This window comes from Pollicipes pollicipes, unplaced genomic scaffold, assembly GCF_011947565.3.
Source record: "Pollicipes pollicipes isolate AB1234 unplaced genomic scaffold, Ppol_2.1 Scaffold_5724;HRSCAF=6776_pilon_pilon_pilon, whole genome shotgun sequence".
Taxonomy (NCBI): domain Eukaryota; kingdom Metazoa; phylum Arthropoda; class Thecostraca; order Pollicipedomorpha; family Pollicipedidae; genus Pollicipes; species Pollicipes pollicipes.
In genome coordinates this window covers 37,063,232-37,085,476 of record NW_023596746.1, presented here as the reverse complement: position 1 = coordinate 37,085,476, position 22,245 = coordinate 37,063,232, and the positions used below count along the sequence as shown (strand labels likewise).

At 47.6% G+C, this 22,245-nt stretch overlaps 1 protein-coding gene across 1 annotated transcript in view; it reads left to right on the top strand.

Moving 5' to 3' along the window:
• Nucleotides 1–22,245, top strand: part of LOC119103372 (uncharacterized) — a gene marked incomplete in the record, with an annotated part of 57,823 nt that overhangs the window by 22,205 nt on the left and 13,373 nt on the right. The window contains 4 exon segments of the mRNA XM_037226886.1: nt 2,390–2,603; nt 5,072–5,232; nt 9,114–9,256; nt 20,967–21,114. Of these exon segments, the coding sequence (XP_037082781.1) occupies nt 2,390–2,603; nt 5,072–5,232; nt 9,114–9,256; nt 20,967–21,114 (666 nt within the window).

Below are 22,245 nucleotides of genomic sequence, written 5' to 3'. Positions count from 1 at the left end.
TGGACGTCGCATGGAGCAGTCGCTATGGCACTAAAGGCATTCCGAGTTCAGTCTGATGTCATGACCAATTTTTTTTGTAGGAATAATGCAAGGAACTGAAAACTGCATTGCTTTGCTAGCATAAACTATCTGTTAAAGGGAACATTTCATGTTTGTGGGGGTTCGATCTGAAAAAGTCACTTAAAAGATCATTCGGTGCAGTTCACAGCCCTTTCGCTTGTTAAGGGAAGGTGTCTAGTGTTTTTTATTTTCCAAATATACGCCTAAGGGGAGTTTTGCAACAACCTATGGTTTATTTTGGTGCTTACATGCGCATTTTGGTCTTGCAAAAGTTTTTAGTTATTGACTTAAATCGATCGCATCGATGTCTGTGCTTGAATAAAGCAATGCTAACAAATAAACCAATCAGCGAACAGGAAAGGACAAATGCCCTGGTTTATATGTGGCGAGTAGCTGCGCGCTAGTGACATGGCTATTATCTTGGTTGCTACGGTCTCGTGCGTATAGGGAGAACGCTGGCAGTATGGAGCGGCACGCACTTAAAGACCCCTTGTGTAATTCGGGACGGAAAAATATGATACACTGAACGTGCCTGGCGTGCCAGCAACATCGCAGCGACAATTTCAGTGCATGTGCCTTGTTATTTCGGACGCTGAATTCGTTGCTCGTGCATTCGAAATTCGGTCATTAGCTTCAGGGTGCAGGAATCTTAGCCGTCTACAGCCGCTGCCAAAGTAAAGTAGAATAATCACGTTTTCATAGAGCTTAGTGCAGCCGATTGACTCGACACTACTTGTGCCTCATCTCAACGTTAAGTAGGTCAACACGAATTAATCAAGGTAAATATCAACAGACCGGCCTCACCAAACGGACAACACCATACACCCGCAGCCCTCAGCTGAATGTAAACAACAATGACAAACATCAGCATAATGGCCGCCGTCATCGCTGTGCTTGCAAGCCGCTCTCGGCGCTGACAAACGACATCCTCGAAAAGTCATTGGTTAGATCTAACGAAGCATTCTCAATGATGTCGATGTGTTTGGTTGTGAATCTTTCTTGGGAGCTATACGATAACTTTGATCATACATAGAAACCAAAGACAATCTTGGGGCTGTGGTAATATCTCGTCAGTGGAGGCGAATTGGCAGAAACCATTGACACCAACATTTTTTAATCGAAACTCATTTCCATCCTGCGTGCACAGTTAAAAACTCCAACTTGACTAAACACACTCCCTTTGATAAGTAAATTTATTTAGTTTCTCAGCTAAAAGCCCGCGACGGTGCGCAGCCTATTTCGGGGAGCTAAGCCAAGGCCACCCAGGCATTCATGACGCCATTATAACGTCATTCAAATCCCGCCCTGCCTTTGGCCATGCGGCGCGGAAGGTCAATAAACGCGTAATTGTCGAATATCTGGGGTTCGTAAACACGCTTTCCAAATACAACGGCCATCAATTGGCTCTCAAGCATAGTTGTGCAAGACGCGATGGCGTGATCGAACAATGACGTATTGGAAAGCATATGTACTGAACAGAGAAATTGTGTTGGCCAGAGCAACGTTTCCGTCTTGAAAAGTACACTGATACTTAAAAGTGAGCTTGTTTCATCGCATCTGATGCTTGCTTCAATATCCTGTGAACATGAGACAAATAAAGAGTAAACGTGAAAAACTCCGTTTAACAAAGCAACCATCCGCAGGGAACTGGTAGAGAAAGCCATAAGCCGGCTCAGTTCGACAATTTGTGACGTCATGTTGATCGAAATTTTTAGGATATAATTTGATCTACAGCTCTTTTTCGAGAAGCATGCCTTTAGAACGTAAACCCATGAGCTAGTAAGAAACGTACGCCCTGGCATAGATATATTGCCAAAACACTTCGAGGTGGGCCGACGAGCACCACCACTCAAGCCGCGTCCTCCCAATTCCCCAGCCTCCAACACTTTGTCAGACGGAATCATGGACAGCTTCGGACGATTGGCCTCGGGACTAAGAGCGGTCCCAGGAGCCTCGATCGATCAGGACTTTCTGGAATGACTTACGGCGCTTACTATTACAAAACTGTGCCCACTTGAGCCGAACTAGAGCTACTTCGTTTTTATCCGTTGCGCCAAAACAATTCGTCCGGTGGCTTACAGCGTTTCCGCCCAGCTGTTTTCCGCACTGCGTGTGACGTTCACATCTGCGAAATCCTGATCCCCGTGCATGCTGTAGTCCAACATCAGCGTGCCTTGTGAATTCAGCCTTGGCCATGGCGAGACCCAAGGCACTGTCAGGGCTCATTCCATCGGGATACTGCTGGTCTATGTGGTGTGGGGAGGGCTTTGTCCATTCGGGTGTTCGTGTGGCTAGCCGGCGGCTGACTGTGGCGCCATGCGTGCCGCAGATCTCCGCTCTGGGAGACCAGCTGACCGGCCTGAGCCGGCTGACCGCTTTGTCACTGGCCTGCAACGAGCTGACCTCGGTGCGCGGTGCCGACCTGCCGCGCAGCCTGCGAACGCTCCAGCTGTATGGCAACCAGCTGGGCGACCTGCGCGACCTGACCTCCGGCTGTCCGCCGCTGCAGCGACTCGCGCTGGGCCGCGTACAGCTGACCGACGGTAGGGCTAGAGACGCTACTTTTCAGCCCGCCATCCCGCCACCCTCTGAAGCGCAGGAGCCTGTGGGGCTTTGGCTGGGTTTTGAGTCAGACTTGACACGTTTTTGTAGAGAAAGCATTTAAGCAGGTAATAAGATATATTTTTTGTTATTCCTTGCTATTCAAAACCATAGCAAAACCGGAGTGTGCTACCAAACACGACGCAACCACAAGACAAAAATATTTGTATTTCTTACAGCAAGAGCACCAGTGATAGAAAGCCCACGACATACATGACACGCCAGTAAACCAGATTGCACAAACAGAATGTCTTTAAGCAAACATCTCGCTGAAAATTCCAGAATAGCAGCCAAATTTTCAAAACTGTAGCCTATTTCACTGAATAGCAATTAGGTACGTCCTTTGCAATTGTTGCTATTTTCCAACATATTTGTCACGAAGGCTTTTGTTCCGTCTGATTTGTTCATTTCTCTTTTTTTTGTATAGGCATGCAGCTCTGTGCGAAAAAACCTCAACACATGACATCAATGAGGCATTTGATAAATATCGAAAGTAGCAGTCTGCAAGCTTTGTGTGTTTTAGAACAAACTCACGAAATTATCTTTAAAATTATATTGTTTTCATAGAGGTTTTACTGCAAATGCAACAATATATCACTGCTTTTATGACGTTGCTAAGTGTCAATTATATCACTAGAGCGGCAAATATTCGTGGGAAAAATATTATCGCTTTCTTGCTTTGAACGACCCAAGCGGCGCAGCGACTATTGTGGGCTGGAACGTGAAAAGTGATAAGAGAGAAATGCGGATTGGTTGAAAGTTGTCATGCAGTTTTTTGTGGTGTGGTCAAATGCTGCATCCACTTAAAAACGGCAAACTCCACACAAGAGGCTGGCTCTGGCTGTTAAATGATAAACATGACATTGTGGCAACTGGGACACAGCCGAACGATGTTTGAGCTTATATGCATGGCAATGAGCTGATGCTTCCCATGGCTTGAAACATCCAGCATTTTTTTTAGACTGTCACTACAAAGCTATCGGTTGAGGCATGCAGTACGAGAGGAAAATATCTGTAGTGTATTGAGATGAGGTAGCGTGGTGAAATCTTTGAAGCACTTTTGTGAAAGACAATTACAATTTTCAAACTCATCTTTCTCATTTGTATTTTAAGATCCACTTTGGTGCATTATAAATCCATTGTGCGCGTACTTTGATTGCTGCCTTCTGACCAACATCGCTAGTGTTAGGCAAACAATGTTATACATTCTATAACATCTGCATGTTTTCATGCACACTTTAGTGCATAAATCTAAAATTAAAGTGAAATGACAACATGCATGTTGCAACAAATTTGGACTTGGGGGTTAATGGCGCATCAGCATTGTAGGGTGGCGGGCTTTTACGGACTGGCTTGTCACTAGCGAGGCGGGGCGGGCTTGCCCACAGGCTGATATTCTGCAGAAAGTTGCGTCTCTAGTAGGGACGTTCGCGTAGGGTGGCCCACCGGACCGGCGGCGCCAGCCCCGAGCGACAGGCTGTGCTGGGGCCAGCTCCCAGCGACAGACCGTGCTGGGGCTTGCTGGAATTATCGGCTACTGTCGAGCTGCCGGGGCCGTATTGCGGCGTGGTGTGATTGATGTGATATGGCTGGGTACGGTACGATGCGGTATGACTGGGTAAGTCAAGTATACCGACGCCATAGGCTGTGTGGCCAAATGAATTGGAGAATAAGTCTCTATAGATTAAGATGCAAACAAGCGTGTAAAATCCAGGGGATGAAGCACTAATATAATTGACTGAATGATCTGCTTTGTGTATAATGGTCCCAGATATCATAACTTGGCCGACATACGGTTGTGACGTGCATATTTGACACGTGACATATGGAAAACTTATCGTTTTTCCTTATGCCTGGCATAATATTTATCACTGGTCGGCATTTGCAGTGGTTATGTTAACACGCGCTCAGGTGACCTGTTGGACACCTTTTGCTCTGTTAGGGACAATTTAACATACTTGAGATCTCAGAAACTAAGGGAGCTAAAAACACTAAACGCACAGGGTGCACTATCCTGTACGTCATATTACTTGTGTCCGAATTTGAGGTTCCTACGTCATGACCTTCAGGTCAAAAAAGGTCAAACACGGTCAAACTCCCGGTTTTTGTCCAAAGTATCCCGATAACCAAGATATTTTAAGGTCTGTCACCTGGGTCATTTTAGGCCAGTAGCCTATTCCGATATCAAAGAAGTCGATGTAAGATGCATAATGCGATTTCTGTTATCAATAGGGTCAACTTGATCGCCTACTCGAGCGCGTGTTAATGCGTCTATCCGTGGGGCTTGTGTAATCAAACAACGCGAGTCTGCGTGATCCACTAACAGTTCAGTCCGCCAGTATGATGGACTAAGCGACGCACCGCCCGCCAGCAGTATCTAATGCCTCCTGGCTCGTTCCTGTTTTTCCAGATGGTCTTCAGGAGCTGGCTGTCATCCTCAGCGGCAGCCTGTCCTCTCTGAGAGTGCTGGATCTGTGCGACAACGACATACGCGGTCCGGCTGCAGTTACTGCCCTGATCACGGCCGTGCCGAACATCCGCTCCCTTACCCTGTCTGGGAACCCGGCATTCGTGAGTGGACATCTGCGTGCCACTACGTGACAGGCGTGCGGACTCACGTGACGCGACCGGTCCATGCTCGCTCCCAAACTCCAGCGCGACGACCGCCTAACAGCATGAGACTAGAGAACACGTTCACAGTTTGCAGTCCTGAGCTGTTGTACGGCCGTCTCGTGTCCTCTGGGCTGCTTGTCGTCGTCCCCCGTCACAGTAAACTACATTTCGCGCCAACGCCGTCACTCTTTGTGATACGTGTCGGGGCAAGTTAGCCTGTCGGCGTCCCGCGGGATTCCGGTGGCTGGCGCAACAGCATCATAAAAACGCCACGTGGCCGGCGTCCACCATCGCCAGCGCGGCAGCCGCCGGCAGCTTCCGGCACCGCCGAGCGTAACCTTGCTTTATCGGCCGAGTCGGCGGCGCAGCGCGAGTTCAGGCCGCCGCGGCCACCGCCGCCTGGAATGGCAGGCTGCCGACGTCGTCCGAATACGCCAGAGCACTGCGGGGCGGCGTGCCAAGGCAGGGATGCGGCGCTGCGCCACCGCCCCGCAAGTGTGGACGGCATACGTTTAGCGGCATGCGGCGTGTATTCGGGGCTCAGATTATTAGAGGGTTCGATCCTTCGCCTGGTTGCGTTTTCAAGTTACCTCTCGGAAAGAAATCTGCTCAGGCATGTGCATGTGCAGGCACAGAAGATTCGACCCGGCATCATGCCGCCAGTATTTTAGGCTGAACCTTGCGCTATATGCTGTCTTAATTGATGTCAGTGGTAGAAATGTATACGACCGTCTACCCATGTTCGTCGCCTTGTATTTGCCCCCATGGTATACATAGGTGGAATTTTCGAAAATGGCTGATGGGTACATGAGCAGACTGCACGGCACAGGGGCCGGCTCTTAAAGCGATAACACTTGTGAAAGTCACACGGTAAAATTCGAACCCATAGAATGGGTGACCAGATGCCCCCAAAAGGATGGAAAATTCCACACTTTTGGCGTCATCGCCACATGAGCATACGCTTTAAAGATGTGTTCCACATTTGTATGGGGTTTTGAACCGAAATAGCAATCTTGAAGATCATTCGGTACAGTTTACAGCACTGCGGCAGGGGTGGTAAAACTTGGGTGAGGCCGGCGACAAAAATGGCTTTTTTACGCCACGTTTGGTGCCACAACTGCTTTTGAACAACAGTTTTGGTGACGGCCACGACAAAATATTACAGCGCCCATCCACAGCCTTACATAGGGTTTCAATGGTAATACGTTTCATCCCACAACACCAACAAGCCTTTCCGTTTGCGGTACCCCACAGCCCCATGGTACCTTTCCAAGGCTCCATCCCAAACCCGGCGACGAAAACATCCTATTATTTTTAGTTGGTCACTCGCTTCGGCGACAGGTCGGCGACAAACCAGTATATTCCTATAGCTTGGCCGGTCGGCCGATTCGCTGTTTCGACTAGCCAACTCTCAGTGCTCCAAATTAGACGGCAAAGTGCTGAAAAATATCTGGACATGACAATGCATCTGGCCGCAAGGCGATTTTTCAGCTGTTGCGATGCAAGTGAGATATGTGAGACTGGCGGTGACTTTCAATACACTGCGGCTTGGCAAGCGGCACTCGCATTGCAGTTTCATTAATACCCATCTGGAATACCCATCATCTAATACCCACCTATTTTTGCATCGTTAGACTGATAGCTCAATTCGTGACGCGTGGCACCATTTTTCCGACAACGTTTGGATCTATGGGCAATCGAGCGCATCTTAAGTGATCAGAACTGGCCCGACCTACGACGTTATTAACGAGATCAATTATTTTTTGCTCCCTAACTGATGTGTACGGGCTGCGTGACAGCAGCCATCTGCTGGTAATTTTTACACTGTACCGAGCCCTGCAGCGGTGTGGTCTGCTCAGTGGAGTGTACGTGGCGCATTCAAGACTATTGATGGAAGTCAATGGTCTTGAGGTTTTGGCAGGGCTATTGGCGCAAATGTAGCTCAACGCACCACTGGAAAAACCGTTAACCGTAGTTTGAAATGACGTCTAACTGCCGCACTTCAACGCACAAATGAATGACAATGCTTGCGGTTTAGTATTTATGGTTGTGTGTGGTAGGTATGTGCGAAATGCACACAAATATGCAAACTTAATTGAACCTTTTTGAGCGGTGTTAACACGCTCCCGGTTGACCGCTTGGATATTTTTCCCTCTGGGCGAGATGGCTTGCAGGCAGCTTCAAAAAAAGGAGTCACTACGCATAAAAGCAGACGCATAGACAAAAAACGAGGAGAATGAAAGCGTTGGGCCGGGATAAAGACAGAATGAGCAACCCAGAAATGAAGGAAACAGATAGACGAGAAACGGATAGCTTTATCGACATAGCCTAGTTTAAGAAGGACACACGGAATGACACACGGACGTCTTCATTAGACGGCTTCAAATGTAGACGGCGTGGAACTGAAAACGCAAAGGGAGGAAAGGTCTACCAGCGTGAAAGACTGACGGGAAGGCAAGGAGGAGATAATGAGATGAACGGAACGGTGAAGCAAGTGAGGGATTTGAACGGAAAAACAATTGAAAAAGGCAGAATCTGTTATCACGCAATTTAATTTGTGTGATAAGGTACGCAAGGAACCACACACGTGGCATGTTCAATGCAGAAATGAAAAAGCAGTGCTCTATGACTTTTCATGACAACTGAACCACTGAATTTCAGCAAGCACATCGCATACCCGTGTCATACCAATGGGCGGGCTTAAGACGGGCGGGCACGCCAGCGGGACAAAGTCGGGTGGCGGGCTGTTTAGTGTTGACGACATATGCTAACTGTTGTCATGGGCTCGGAACTGAGCGTTAAGCAACTTACGGAGATGCAATCAAAGCACGTAGACTGGGAAAACCGCTATGCAAAGCAAACAAAGTTTTCTATCAAAGCCATCTGACATTACCGTTTTCTCCTAAATGACTGGGCCTAACCATAGAATAATTGTACACCAAACCACGTCATCAACGGCATCACATGAGTAAAAGATAGCTGAATTCGTCTCACGTAATTTGAACAAGCCTGAGGCAGACCGGACAGCTGGTGCATGTTGCTCTTCACATTATCCTACGACAGCCTCATTATGCTAAAGACAAGTCGTATATCAACGCTGCTGAGATCTCAATAAAGTAGCATACATTATGTATGAACTGAAATAACTTGTTAAAAATTACAATGAAGCAGAAGCTTAAGACGGATATCGTCACCACGCACTCTGTAAGGCCAACACACTTCATTAACATTCTGGTAATTTTGGACTTTGACTATGACCGTTCAGCCGACTGATATTGCCAACACGGCTATGTTTAACGGGCGCGAAACCGCTCCCAACACGCCTTAAAGACTGCTCCAGGGGGACGGTGGCGGCAAGATTCGACCGCTATCTCCGCCGGACGGTGGCGGGATCAAGCGGCCGCCCAGCCCAGCCGCTCTGTAACCGGCAGGGATCAATGCCTGAAGTGTCGTGGTCCGCCCTGTAGGCGGCGGAGGTCAGCAGCTGTCGCCCTCGCTGTGAGCCGCGGGAGTGAGCAGCTGCCGCCCTCTCTGTAAGCCGCGGGAGCAAGCAGCTGCCGCCCTCTCTGTAAGCCGGGGGAGTAAGCAGTTGCCGCCCTCTCTATAAGCCGCGGGAGTAGGCAGCTGTCGCTCTCTCTGTAAGCCGCGGGAGTCAGAAACTCTCACCTGTCCGTAAGCCGCAACGGCCGTCGACTGTGGGCGCCGCTGCCCCGGTAGCGGCGGCTGCCTCGAGTGGGCTCACCACGGCGGGAGGATGGACATTCGGTGCACCTGGCCCTGTCTGTCGACGCTGAACGGCCGGGACATCGTGCTGCTGATGTCACCCGTCTCTCTGGCAGCTGGCGACCGGCTACTATCAGCAGTTCTTGGCCCAGTCGGGCCGGCTGAGGGTGCTGGACGAGGAGGAGCTGGACGAAGCGGCGCTGGTGGCGTTGGCGGACCAGCTCCGAGAAGCCGACGAGGCCCCCGAACCGTCCGCCAAGTGAGCAGCGGAGGGTCGCCCTGGTCCATCAGCCAGGTGGTGCTCTGGAGTTGACCGTCGACTGGACTTACCCACCCTGGGTCACCGGGTCGAGTTGGGTGCAGAGGCTCTGGGTCAAAGGGTCAAGTCGGATGCAGGAGAAACACTAGCCTCGCTTTTCACGAGCTTCCAATGCCTTGGAGTAACGGCTGGTTACACCTGTTTTGCGACAGGCAGCTATTTGCAGTTAAGCCATTGTTGGGCGATATAGTATTTATTAAGTGCTTACGGGCTTGCTTAGCTAAGCGACGAAGCTTCCGTGGACGGCTTGTGTGTGCAAATTTCGAGATGCACTCAACACAACTCGTAGAATGCCCGTGCCGGCCCGACCTCTGGCTGTCAGAATGCCTGGCAGGGATGCGTGTGATGTACTGACTCCCAAGGACGCAGGTGGGTCATGGGAAACAAAGGTGGTCTGTAAACTAGTGTTTCATGCGGCATCATGGGTTGAATCGCGTGTTACTTTTACGGAAATTGACGGATAATAGCCCACCCCTTCATCCTCCAATAGGCCCTCCTTTCATAGGCCCTCCTTCATACTTACGTGTTGAGAGCTGGCTGTTTTAAATGCCTGAAAAGCACATTTTATTTGTTTCAAAAAACAGCTGTAAACCCATGCAGATAGTAATCATTCGAACCTGTGATAAATATTTCAATAGCGCTGTCCGGTTTCGCGTCACCTAGACATGCATCGAAGCTGATTAGGCACAGCAAAGCAGTAAAGATGAATGACTTTGAAGCATCATTTGAGGCATCCTTCTACATTGAGCTCACGCTCTGTTTACTAAGGCAAAATCAGCAATCGTCCAGGGTATAAATGTTGGTCTCCAGAGTTGTACTGCAAGGTAAAGACAGTGCAATAATTCATGTAAAAGATCATGTTGCACAATCTGGCGTGATGTTCAGGTCTTCATCTATGCTGGTTGTGAAGGCACGGTATAATAATCTTTAGACCGTGAACAATAGCAAATAGTTCCTTCAGCGTTCGCGGGCACGCAGCGCCTAGTGCTTAAAACGTTTGACGTCGCGCCATGTTCTCGGCAGCCCAATTCTCCGTCGAAATGTGCAGGTTTCACATCACTCAAAGCGGCACCTGCGGAGCTATCGCCCATGCTCGCCATTTTCGAAACGACGCTAAAATGCCCATTTTCCAGCAAGTACAAAAAGCTGCAACACACGGCATAGCGCAAACTCAACCCAGCGGTACATCAGTTTTAACCTTAAACTCTGTCGTGGGATAGCTTTACCAAAGGCGAGCACGATGGCTTTTGTCGTGTGGGGTTGGCTTGTTAATGGCTTGTAGATTGGATAGACACATCGAAGCGCTCAGCGTCTGATATATTGTAGGGCTTGTGCTGCACACAAACCGTAATATCTCTCAAGGTCCTGCATCCGCTGCTGGTAATAGCCAGAATATGTATGGGTATAATATATGTTTGTGGGCACACCATAGCGGTAACGTGGCCATAAATAAGTGCAGGAGAGAGTGCAGCATGTCAGTGTTAGACAGTCAGTTATTCAGATTTAGTTCACTTCTTTGTCATCTTAGTATGCCATCGACAGTCCAAAGTGCTAAGGAAGAAGTTCAAAACACGATATTTTGTTTCAGACTTTGCTCTCCGAAATTTGTTTGATAAGTGTCGATATTTTTCCCGAGGGTTTCGAGCGAAATTTAATGTTTTCACATGGGTAACTTCTTTTGGAACATGTCTATGGCATACACGGAGGATACGACTGCCAAGAGGGATTTCCCTGCGGATTATGTTAAGTATAAAGACATCTTCATTATCTTTAACACCTTTTCTGAATGCAGATGTTTGATGGCAAAATGGCACGCCTGTAACTTTTCCATTGCATTCCAAGTAGCTCGACATGTATCGTAAGTTAAGATGTAATCAGTATATGTTTTTCAGACCCCTACGCGAACCTGTTTTCTTTGAAGTGAAAACGATGATTCCGGTGGTATTAACCTCTGCCAGGCCAGGGTACGTCATGGTGTGCCCGCCTGGGTCTTCTGAGATGCCTCTCGTACTGTTCAGCACACAACGAAATTATCAGCAGTTAAAGGGAGTGATCCTCATTTATACGGGGTTTTGAACTGAGCTCGCCATCTTCAAGACCTTTCGGTGCTGTTCACAATCCTGCTCTTCTAAAGGCCTGAGCTCCTTCAGTTCCCGAGCTATAGGCCCGCAAAAGTGGGGAGTGTATACCGGAGAGACTAATTCAAAGTCACCTTCGCATTCATGAGGTCTTAATAACGTCATCCAAATCCTGCCATTTCATGAGCCATGCGGCGATCAAGGCCAAGACATATATAACTGTCGAGGCGTTTATATCTGGCTTTCGTGAGCGCGAAATCCAAACAAAACGACCGTCGAGAAGCATATTTACTAAACAGCGACTGATGCTGTGTAGAGTAGCATTTTCACCTAAAAATGTACCAATAGTTATAAGTGAGCTTGTTTCATCATATCTGATGTTTGCCTTAACATGTTCAAATGTGAGACATTTCCTTCAAGGTCACAACCTTTCACAACTGAGCAGCCTGTTTGAGTTCCACGTGTTATTAGGCCGACTTATTATCTCGCGCTCACCACATTTACGGCGGAAAAGGGAAATTACCACCATGCGGCGCGTTTTGGGCACTGTACGTACCTGACCTCCCCGTCCAGTGGCACTGAGATTGAGAAAGTGTCACATCATGGGTGTCATCAATGCTCGTGACCTTTCCACAAGTTTTGAGTTCTGCAGCAGGTCAAATGGGAAAAATTTCATGAAATGATCCTCAAATCTGCCATACTGCGAGTCAAAGGGACCAAGGTATGCCATTGAAGGTACATAGGGTCGTGCACGGCCGAGTACAGTGCAGTCGAGACTCGAAACCAGAATTGCTTAAAGTCCTCGCACAGTGCACCAATGCGGTCTTCGCACATGTACATCGCACGTGCCGGGTCATCCATGGTCTAGGCCATGATGCATATTAGAATGAAATAAGGCCGCCTCACATAGTTATTTGAAACCGAACGTTGGCACCTGATGAGTTGCTTGGCCTCAGTCTGTGGACACATAAAAAACTACGCATAGGCAATAAAAGCATAGGGAGGCCTCGTTTCACCGGATCTGACACGTGACCCATAAGAACTGCCGCAAAGCTACACGTGATAGGTACAGGTATCGTTCGCGGCTACCACCCCATTTTTATTTTTGTTTTTCAATCGCAATAGTCGAGTGCTAGTATGACAGCCGTACTATCCCCCCTCCCGCACTGTGTGAAAGCTGGTGATGTTAGCAACCCTTGTGAGAGAGCAATTACCGCCGTTTGGTAACCATCCAGTGTCACATAATCTCAAGAGAACATGTTCACCGCAGCAACATCTATTGATTGCTGGCTATTGCTGCCGATTTCTTGGGTCAGACCGTGGGTGATTAATGGCAAGAAAATGGATCAACGCTTTGGACTTAGTTACGCAAGTCCATACGAAATGGTTGCATGATGTTGTCGCGTGATAGTTTGGGGTCACGCTCCATGCTTGTAAAACACACGTGATCGTTAAGTACTGGTATAATGTAAAGTCGATGCTAAAATATTTCGCGTGCTTGCAACCATTTGCATGCGGCCTTAAAACAGTTAAAACGCTCAAAACCATGACCGCAAAGTTCCCAAGAAAAACATGTCATTTGTAACCATCGCTGTTTCACTTACCTTGAGGCCAGCACAACGTTGCGGATTGGCTACATAGTCTGTCGCAGATTCTGCACATGTCAATTTTTGCGGGCTAGAAATGCTACTTTTAAGCCCACAGGCCTGCAAAGTGCAGGTGGATAGTTCAAAAGAGGCACTGCTAGTTTGCAGCACCAGACGATCGCAGAACCTGCTGCAGATTCGACAAGCTTATACGGCCAACATGGTCATTTTGAAGATAATTCGGTGCAGCTCACAACCCCGCCATTCTAAAAACCTAACATCGCTAGTTTCTGAGTTGTACGCTGGTGAAGATGTGCAGACTATTCCAAGGTCATTTAGGCATGCGTAAAGCCATAACAACTTCATTCAAATCCTGCCAGTCCTCAGGCCAGGTGGCGTTCAAGGCCAGTGAAAAATAATCGTCCAGCTGTTCGGATCTGTCGTCTCTGAACGCGATTTACAAATCGAGTGAGCGGCAATTGGCCCTCAAACAATGATTAGCAAGCTGTGCGAGTCCAAATCACGGAGTACATTTTGTGCTACATAATAAAGGAAGTTGGACGCGTTTCCTCCACTTACTAATTATGGCAAATATAGGACGTGCTATCGAATAAGTTAAGAATAACGCCATGGCCGAGTATGTGAATACAAGTTGACGTCTGAAGCGTACGGATAAATATGCAAGAGCACTTTAGAGAAAGGGCCAAAACACGAGCACATAACGGCATTTGGTGCACTTCCAGCCGGTGCTGCGATCTCTCGACGAGTTTGAAGCGCTACAAGTAAGTGGCATTTTCACACAGTTAGCTTGGCAGTGCCCAAACTTCACACAAACGCTTCATGACGCAATCACGAAATACCGTGTTAAGGAACATATTTACTGAATAGAGAACTTATGCTCTTTAGAGCACTCTTTTCACTCAAAGTACACCAACAGGAATAAGTGAATTTTTTCATCATATATGAAGCCTGCTTTAGTATCTTCAAATGAAGAACATTCCTGCTAAGTGCTTCGTGGATAACGTTGCGTCTCAGATACCCCCTGTTATCCAGTGACAGCTCACTTAACTGTTAGTGCGGTTTTGTAGAGACTCGTGAGATTGATGTTGGGGCACCGAGAGAGAGTGCTTATCTTGTTTGTTTAGATGCTTCGGCCGGAGAGCTAAGGGCAGCACTGGATTTAACATAGCCCAAATTCTTCTTGTTTACGGGCTCCTGTCTTCTTCGCTACGCGCTGTGTTGCCAAGGCGTAATGACTCTGGTCTCTGGGGTAAAGGTTGAATGCAGGTCACACGGCAAACAAGACTCGGAACAAAAAGCGTCGGCCCGGACCCATCACCTCACTGGAGGCTAGGACACTCTGCTACGGCCAGCTAGGCCCAGTATCTCAGGCCTAGTAGGGACTTACAGGTCGACTACGAGTACAGGACTTTTTACCAGTTTTCCATGGGATATGATGCATTATGTGCTAGCAGCCGATGCATGCTATCATTGTAGCGCAGTGCTTATTTCCTAAACATTTTCTATCGGAAATTGTGGGCAAAGCACTCGCTTGAATTCCCAACGGACCCGCTATTTTAACGTCTTCGCTGCAATACTTCAAGTTACAAAATTCAAATGCCTAGTGAAAGCTAATATTCAAGCACATTTTTACACATAGTGAATTTCTAATCTTATGCCGAAGTTTACGAGCTGGACTTGACTTACCCGGCTTCTAACACGCCGACTGAGCGAGCGGTTGTTGTTGTGGTGTCGATTGTTTGATGCCATGGCCACAGTAATGTTGCCAAGACATCTGCGCACCTTTCATCATGCCTCGAGCTACAAAGGACTGTCTTTTCCTTGGGCGAGGCCTCAGCTCATGAGACGATGACACCAACATGAAACGCAAGGCTAAGTACCTTTTGCGTAGTTTGGAAACCTAGCCATCTCCTTTTTGACTTCGAGTGGATATGTCCCCGTATTCGTAAAACTAGTTACTGGGAAGAGGGGAAGTAATTATGAATCTGCACCACTTTTCGTTTTACCCTGATGCGTATAACCACATTTTGGCTATAAGACGAATTCTGAGCGCGTTTTGCCTGGTGAAAGACCAATTCGAAGTAAAATGGATAGAACAATATCTAGTTTTTTTTTCTTTTCATATGCATCGGTGCAGCCAATCGGGCGCACTGCATCCGGGATACTTTCGTGTTGACATCCGAAGGCAGCGGTCTCCAGGAAAGGCGGTTGTGTGGGATAAACGACAGCCCCATCTTTGGAACGAACAGCATTACTACTGTAGTACTTTTTGAAGGGAAACTGGCTAAAACCGCATACCCCATGTTTTCTTGTTGGTCTCCAAAGTCTCCAAAGTGCCCCTAAACCTAAATTACTGTTTCTAAGGACGTCACATGCTCATTTAAGGTCAGTGACCTTGTTTGACCTTTTGGAGGCCATGGTGACCAAAATCATAATGGACTGTTCTGAACTTTGCATTTGAATAAAATACAAAGATTACGCTAGTCAGTATTTTCCCAAAAACAGAATGTTGACCTTGGTCATTTTAGGTCAACGAGCTATTCTGACCTCTAATAGGTTCATGGAAGATGTAGAATGAGGTTCCTGCTATCAATAAATTATAAATGAGCACCAGAAACTATCCCATGCAGCAAGCCTTGGACAAATAAAACAGGTCGATTTTGACCTTGGTCTGACCTTCATATCTGGTCTTAGGCCAATGTTATTTGCTCATTGAATTGGTGCGTTGCCTAAGACAGCATCTCAGAGAGATGTGTGGCTTCGTCTAACACTACATTGTTGCATCAGATTGAGCGAATCCCTAGAAATTAACTTCGCTGCAACCATGGCCTGGTTTTGATTTACTGTAGGTCAGCGACCTTACAAGGTACATCAAAAATTCTAGGACCAAACAATCAGCTACTCAATTGCCTACAGCCATGCAAAATTTGGCACGGCTACGCCTCGCCATTCGGAAACTATTCCAATGACTAACTAATGACTTCCATAAGGTTAGCATTGGCCTGGGTGAACGTTTCAATGGGATCGGGTGGGGCAATCTGCCGCGCTCGGGTGGGGGCAATCTGACGTGCTCGGGTGGGACAATCTGACGCGCTCGGGTAGGGCAATCTGACGTGCTCGGGTGGGGCAATCTGACGCGCTCGGGTGGGGCAATCTGACGCGCTCGGGTGGGGGCAATCTGATCACTCTGATATCTCAAAACTAAAATAAATAATGTGCCCAGATCCACAGGACAGGTACAGCTCCATCTGGATTTACCAAGTCAGATTTTGAGGTCCCTAAGTTGTAACTACGATTCAAATAATGCCAAGCAAGGTTAAACTCTCGGGCGGTGTCCGAAATGCTCTCAGATCTCCTGACGCGAACAGCTTTAACCAAGATATTTCTAATAAGTTCAAAGTTTCTCCAAAATGCCAGTGGGGTTTACCCGGCATTGACTGGGGGGTAAGAAATTTGCCCCCTGTCCAATACTCGTCATAATTGAAAAAAGCACCTCAAGATATCGCTGCGAAATTCTCGATAGCTGTTATTTAATGACGTTTAGGCCTTGTGCCAAAATATAACAACTATGAAACGAAAATAAATGAATCGTAAGTGACGTCATAGTAAATTCATGTTTGCCAATTTTTGACAGAAGCGCAAGAAGACAAACTGACACAAAAAACGGACTGAAAGAACATATTTTAAATCTGTCAATGGCAGATGTGAGCCACTTAGTCCATAATTCATATGCCTTATCAAAACGTTGTTTTTATGTTGCACATTTAAATGCTGGTGTATCAAATAGCAACAAATTGATAAAAAGCACACCCAATTTTTTATCTTCGACTCAAAATTTTGAAGCATGAAAATGGTGTCAAAGACGCGACTATGAAATATGTATGATGTATGATGCATCACGTTTCAAGCAATCATTTTTCTAACAATGAGTTATGACTTGAAATACATCGCAGCGCATGTCGCCCGTGCCCGAGTTCCCGGCCCGCGGCGGTGGGCGGCGAGGCTCAGGTCTGCCGCAGAGGCGCGGCGACGGGGCGGCGGGGGCCGTTTATCAGTTCCACACACTAACCAACGACCACGTAACTGGGGGCGGGGCTAAAGGGTACCAGGATGAGATTTCGGCAAGGATAAACCGTCGAAAACAACGCGAAAATAATTTCAACCACTTGTTTTCCACCGAGGTCATCCATTTGAGCTTGACCTTAGGTGGTTTATACAAAAGTAGCCACTCTTACTTACGTGTAAGATACATATGACTGCGTTTAAGTTCTGCCACTTCGTGTTTAGATGGTTCAAATATGACGGAAATAAATAGACCAAAATGAACATGCACACCAAGGTTCAGCTCTCATAGATATCAGATATCGGCCCCCGCCCAACCACGTGTCGAGCAATTTTATGAGCCCCTTACTTGCTGGGCCTGCATGCAGCATCTAGGCAGTTCCGCTACTATCTGACAAATTTGTCCGCAGTTACAATATATGCTTACGATATGTTAAGTGTACTTTTACAGCATTGACCTTAATCGCATAAAATCTGCATTATGATCATTATCGGTACTAGAACAGGTTAAATGCATTTTTACAGCAGAAGCTTTAGTTGAGTAACATCTGCATTATGATTAATATTGCAACACACCGAAACTTTGTGAATTCGTTTCACCTGGCATACGTCTTTGACATGGCTCCAATTTTAAGTAAACTGAAAGCGTTCGCATTCTTGCGCCCGTCGCCGCCTACCTTGTCGACGCAACGCGAGTGGTAAGTATTTGACAGATACAGGAAATATATGCTTTGATGTTGTAAAGTCTGACATTCACCTGTCAAGTTAAAAATGCATGCAATCCAAATTATGCATTGCAGAGCGTGTGCATCTCAAACGGCTTAGATAGACCTCGAGGTCATAGATCGACCAAAAACTAAAGCAAGTACATTAAATCAGCTTAGAAATTGATCACTGCGCCGGCTGTTTATTCGCGAACACACCCTGCCTGGTGTGGTAGCTACCGGTGATCGGACTATTTAGCATGCACTTTATTATCCATCGGCATGCATCATGAATAGTCCCACGACTTAATGCTGCGCTAAGGATTCTGTAACCTAGAGGTGTCCCCAGCTGAGCCAGAATAAAAACCTGACCCCTCACTGAACAGGAAGACCGCACTGAACACGCCGGTGCTTACGAAATGGCTTTTGTTTTCACCTTTGGGAACTATACTGGCGAGAACACTACAGCACAATGCCAGTATGATGAGCCTTACGTCGTTATAATGCTCTTGAATGTCAGCTATTAGTCTACCCCCCAAATACCCCATATAGTTTAAAAAGTTCAGCAAACGAGTAAAAGGCAGCTTGTTATTTCATCACTTTATCTGCCTTCGTTGAAAGATAAGTAGTGCGTCTGTCGGGGCTTTCCTCTTGACGGGTGAGGCTGTGGTCGGGCTACAGCCCCGTCAGGCGAGTGAGGCTGTGGTCGGGCTACAGCCCCGTCAGGCGAGTGAGGCTGTGGTCGGACTACAGCCCCGTCAGGCGAGTGAGGCTGTGGTCGGGCTACAGCCCCGTCAGGCGAGTGAGGCTGTGGTCGGGCTACAGCCCCGTCAGGCGAGTGAGGCTGTGGTCGGGCTACAGCCCCGTCAGGCGAGTGAGGCTGTGGTCGGGCTACAGCCCCGTCAGGCGAGTGAGGCTGTGGTCGGGCTACAGCCTCGTCAGGCGAGTGTTAACGCCGACACATTTCTAAAAATACCTTTTTGTATTGAGATGCTAAAATCGGTATTCGGTCCCTTTGAATTTACAGCACAGGCTGGTAGGCGAATCAATCTGCAAATGCGGTATCTTGGGGAGCCATTAAAAGCGGTAATTTCGTTAGCGCGGCTTTCCGCTCAAAGCGCGCCGCTTATTAAGCACGGCCAGACGCGCTGAATCGGAACGCATCTCGTCGCTGGAAGTGCAAACGACAAATTAAACAAAACGCAGTCGGAAGAATTTCTTTAAAAAACGGCACGAAGACCTGGAAGCTGATCGTGTGGTAACGTTGATGAGTCACGGAAAATGGCCTGTGCGAGCCTTGTCCTGAGCAATCCGAGTTTGGGTGGGGTATTCATACGCCCGCGAGTTACTAGGAAATCGGGGTTGGTTGCGCCCAATCTGTTACTGGAATAGACAGACTGACTTCGCTGAATAATAGATGCGAGTACTTCATGTTTCAAACATCTGAATGGTGCTGTTAAGACCCCAGTTTGAATGACCCAAATATATGTGTCTACCAGTGTCATGGCTGGTTGTGCAGCATACCTCAAATACAAGGAAAAACGACCCCAGATCAATCTTTACCTCTAAAAGGAAAAGCCGACCGATCTTTAGAGTAATGTGTCGTGTTCCACACGGTTAACGCTTAATTCTAAAGGGATTTCTTTCATCAACATCGATCCAAAACTGCGTAGTCCTGTCGTTGCTTATCCAGATCAAGCCTGGAACTCAACTGGAGATTCGGTCTGGAGATCAAGGTGTAGGTCAACGTGGTCGATATACACCCGGAACATAGGTAGCAGCTTCCATGTCTGTGTCATGCATGAATGACGTCAGAGATTCGGACGGAGCGGACAACGCATTCGCATCCGTGTAATTGTGGTGTATGATTGCTCAATTGGGGGATAAATGCCAATGTGAACTGGTGTATGATGAGGTAAATACTTGGTCATGCTTGAACCCATCCTTGATATATGCATGTTAAGCTAGATAGCTACATAACATTCCGTCATATTTCAAACATTATTATGAGCTGTTAGAAAACACCAATGCGATGTACGGTAAACTGACATACTAGTTAGTAACTTAAACACTTTTATGCTTACATTCGATGGGCATAGCATTCCTTGTGAGAACAACGAACTATTTAGGCCACATTTCATTGCTACGTTATCAGGGCAGCGAAACACATTGTTGATTTCGGCGTAATATGAAGGTCGAGTATAACCTTGCCTGAATTCGAATGTCCTCATACTGGGTGTTAAGACCCATTTCTACCAGAGGCGCATCGCATATCTAGTCATTCTATGACGGTAATTGCCTCTAGACTCCCTACAAAAGGGTTGTTTATTATTTCTGACGTCATTTTTGTATGATCTAGCGTCGCGTGGTCAGCGATATTTTTGCACCAGACAGCTCAGGTATACGTTCAGAGAACATTCCTTGGTGTAAGATGGATGCTCGTTATAACCGGAAATTTTCTGCTCTCGATAATCCTTGCTGAATTTCGTACCAGCAGCGTTGTGTTCACTCATGAAAGGTAGTGCAAGTCGGTCAGTTTGCCAATTTTTAGCTGATTGCTGTTGGTTTGCGATGTCAATTGTCCTCTGTCCCTGGTTTGTTTGCCACAGGCCTGGGCGATGTCGCATCAGGGCTGAGTTTTAATCTATGCGCGGATCTTTTTTATTCATTTACACCCGACTCGTCCCTAGGCTTCACTTAACCTCCAGCCTCCACTAGTAAATGAGGTTGATGCCTTTTATATTGACAGTGTGTTTCCACCCCTCAACCCCACCATCAAAGCATCAGTTGAATTTCACGATTGTAAACGAGCTATATATATTATAGCTATATATATATATATATATATATATATATATATATATATCTGCTGAAAGCCACCTACCTGTATATGTTGCGTGGGCGAGCGGTCGGCGCCTGGCCCCCGGGTGGGTGGCCTGCCAGTCACCCGTGCCTCGCGGGCTGCCTGCAGGTCGGGACGCCCGGCTCTGCCCACGAGCAGAGCCGGGACCAGGCGCTGAGCGGGTGGGAGGTCACACTGGGACCGAGAGCGGGGTCAGCGAGCTCCGGCAACGCGGCAACAACGCCAGCCTCGGTTATAATGGCGGGCTGGGCGCCAGTGTTTTCATTAGTGACCACGCCGGCGCTACCGCTACTGTCCTGTTAGGTGCGGCCAGTTGACTCAAGTGCTTACCAACAGGAAGACGCCGGCCAAAAAGAAGCCTCCTAAGAAGAGCGCCAGACGTCCGGCACCAGACCTGGACCCCGCCAGATTCGAGCCTTGCCTGCATTCCGGCCTCATCCGAGTAACGGGCCTTATTTACTTGCCTTTCGTCCCGAGAGATCAGGCGAGTGTTGAGAATCGTGGTGTTGTGAGTCAGTTCGACAATGCTTATCAGAGTCCAACGGAGGATGCTTTAAGAGTTCATCCATAAGTGACGGATGGCAGCAACAATACGCTTATCAATGATTTAATGACACTAAGACCGTTTTGAGTTCAGTCGTGGCTAAAAAGAACGTGCATGCCCCTTAAGTGGTTTAAAGTTTAGTTACTTGTAAAAATATGCCACATCATGCACTTTAAGCCGCCACAAACACTAGCCGCCCTGGATACCGTTTGCGTACTCGCTGGAAGTGAAAACCATTGAGCTATCAGCTTTTCACCACACTGGCGAAGTACTGAATGACTTTCAGAGGTGGCAACTGGGGCAAAAACGTTCCTTCTCGGTGGATGGCGGGTCAAGACGCCCTGCGGCCAGGACCTTTCATCGGCACATTTGGTTGGGGTGTATAACGAACTATAAACGACGTTTGGGCATCCCCGTACAGCTGCTTCTGATTGACCGCTGCTTTAAACTGGTCGTCCGCTCATTCCCTTGCTATTCATCCACAACAAATTGACCCCAGTGTTAGGCGAATCGCGTTACTACGCCTGCAGCGGTGACGCAGCCCTCGTGCTGGCTCTTGGTCCGTGTTGCCCATTGCGATATATGCATTCTGATTTCTGACTCTGCCAACTCGTTGCGGGCGAACTCGCCCTCGCCAAAGGAAGAGGCGCGCAAATGAAAACAATAAGGATGTTACGAAAGTCGAGAAATGCTGCAGCTTCCTGCGCAGGAAGGCATACAGCGCCGCAGTAGCTCCTGATTTTTATTACATCTTTCTTTTTGCCAGTCGCTTGGCTCTTCTGGAAGCGGGGGCAAGTTGCCCTGCAATGAGCTGGGAGCTAGAATACAGGACGCGTGTAGCGCAATAGGCGACGCAAATCGAGGGCAGATACTAAGTTAGCATCACTGTAGACGTATCGGCAATATACACGCGATGCTGAAGCCTTTTTGTTGCAGACGAATTGCAACAGAGTAAGTCGATTACTGATTGAAGGAGCCGTAAAGAAACAGCACTACATGGATGCAGCAGCTCTGCATGCAGTTTGAATGTATATAAATACATTTCAGCAAGCTACATGCCATCGATTCAAA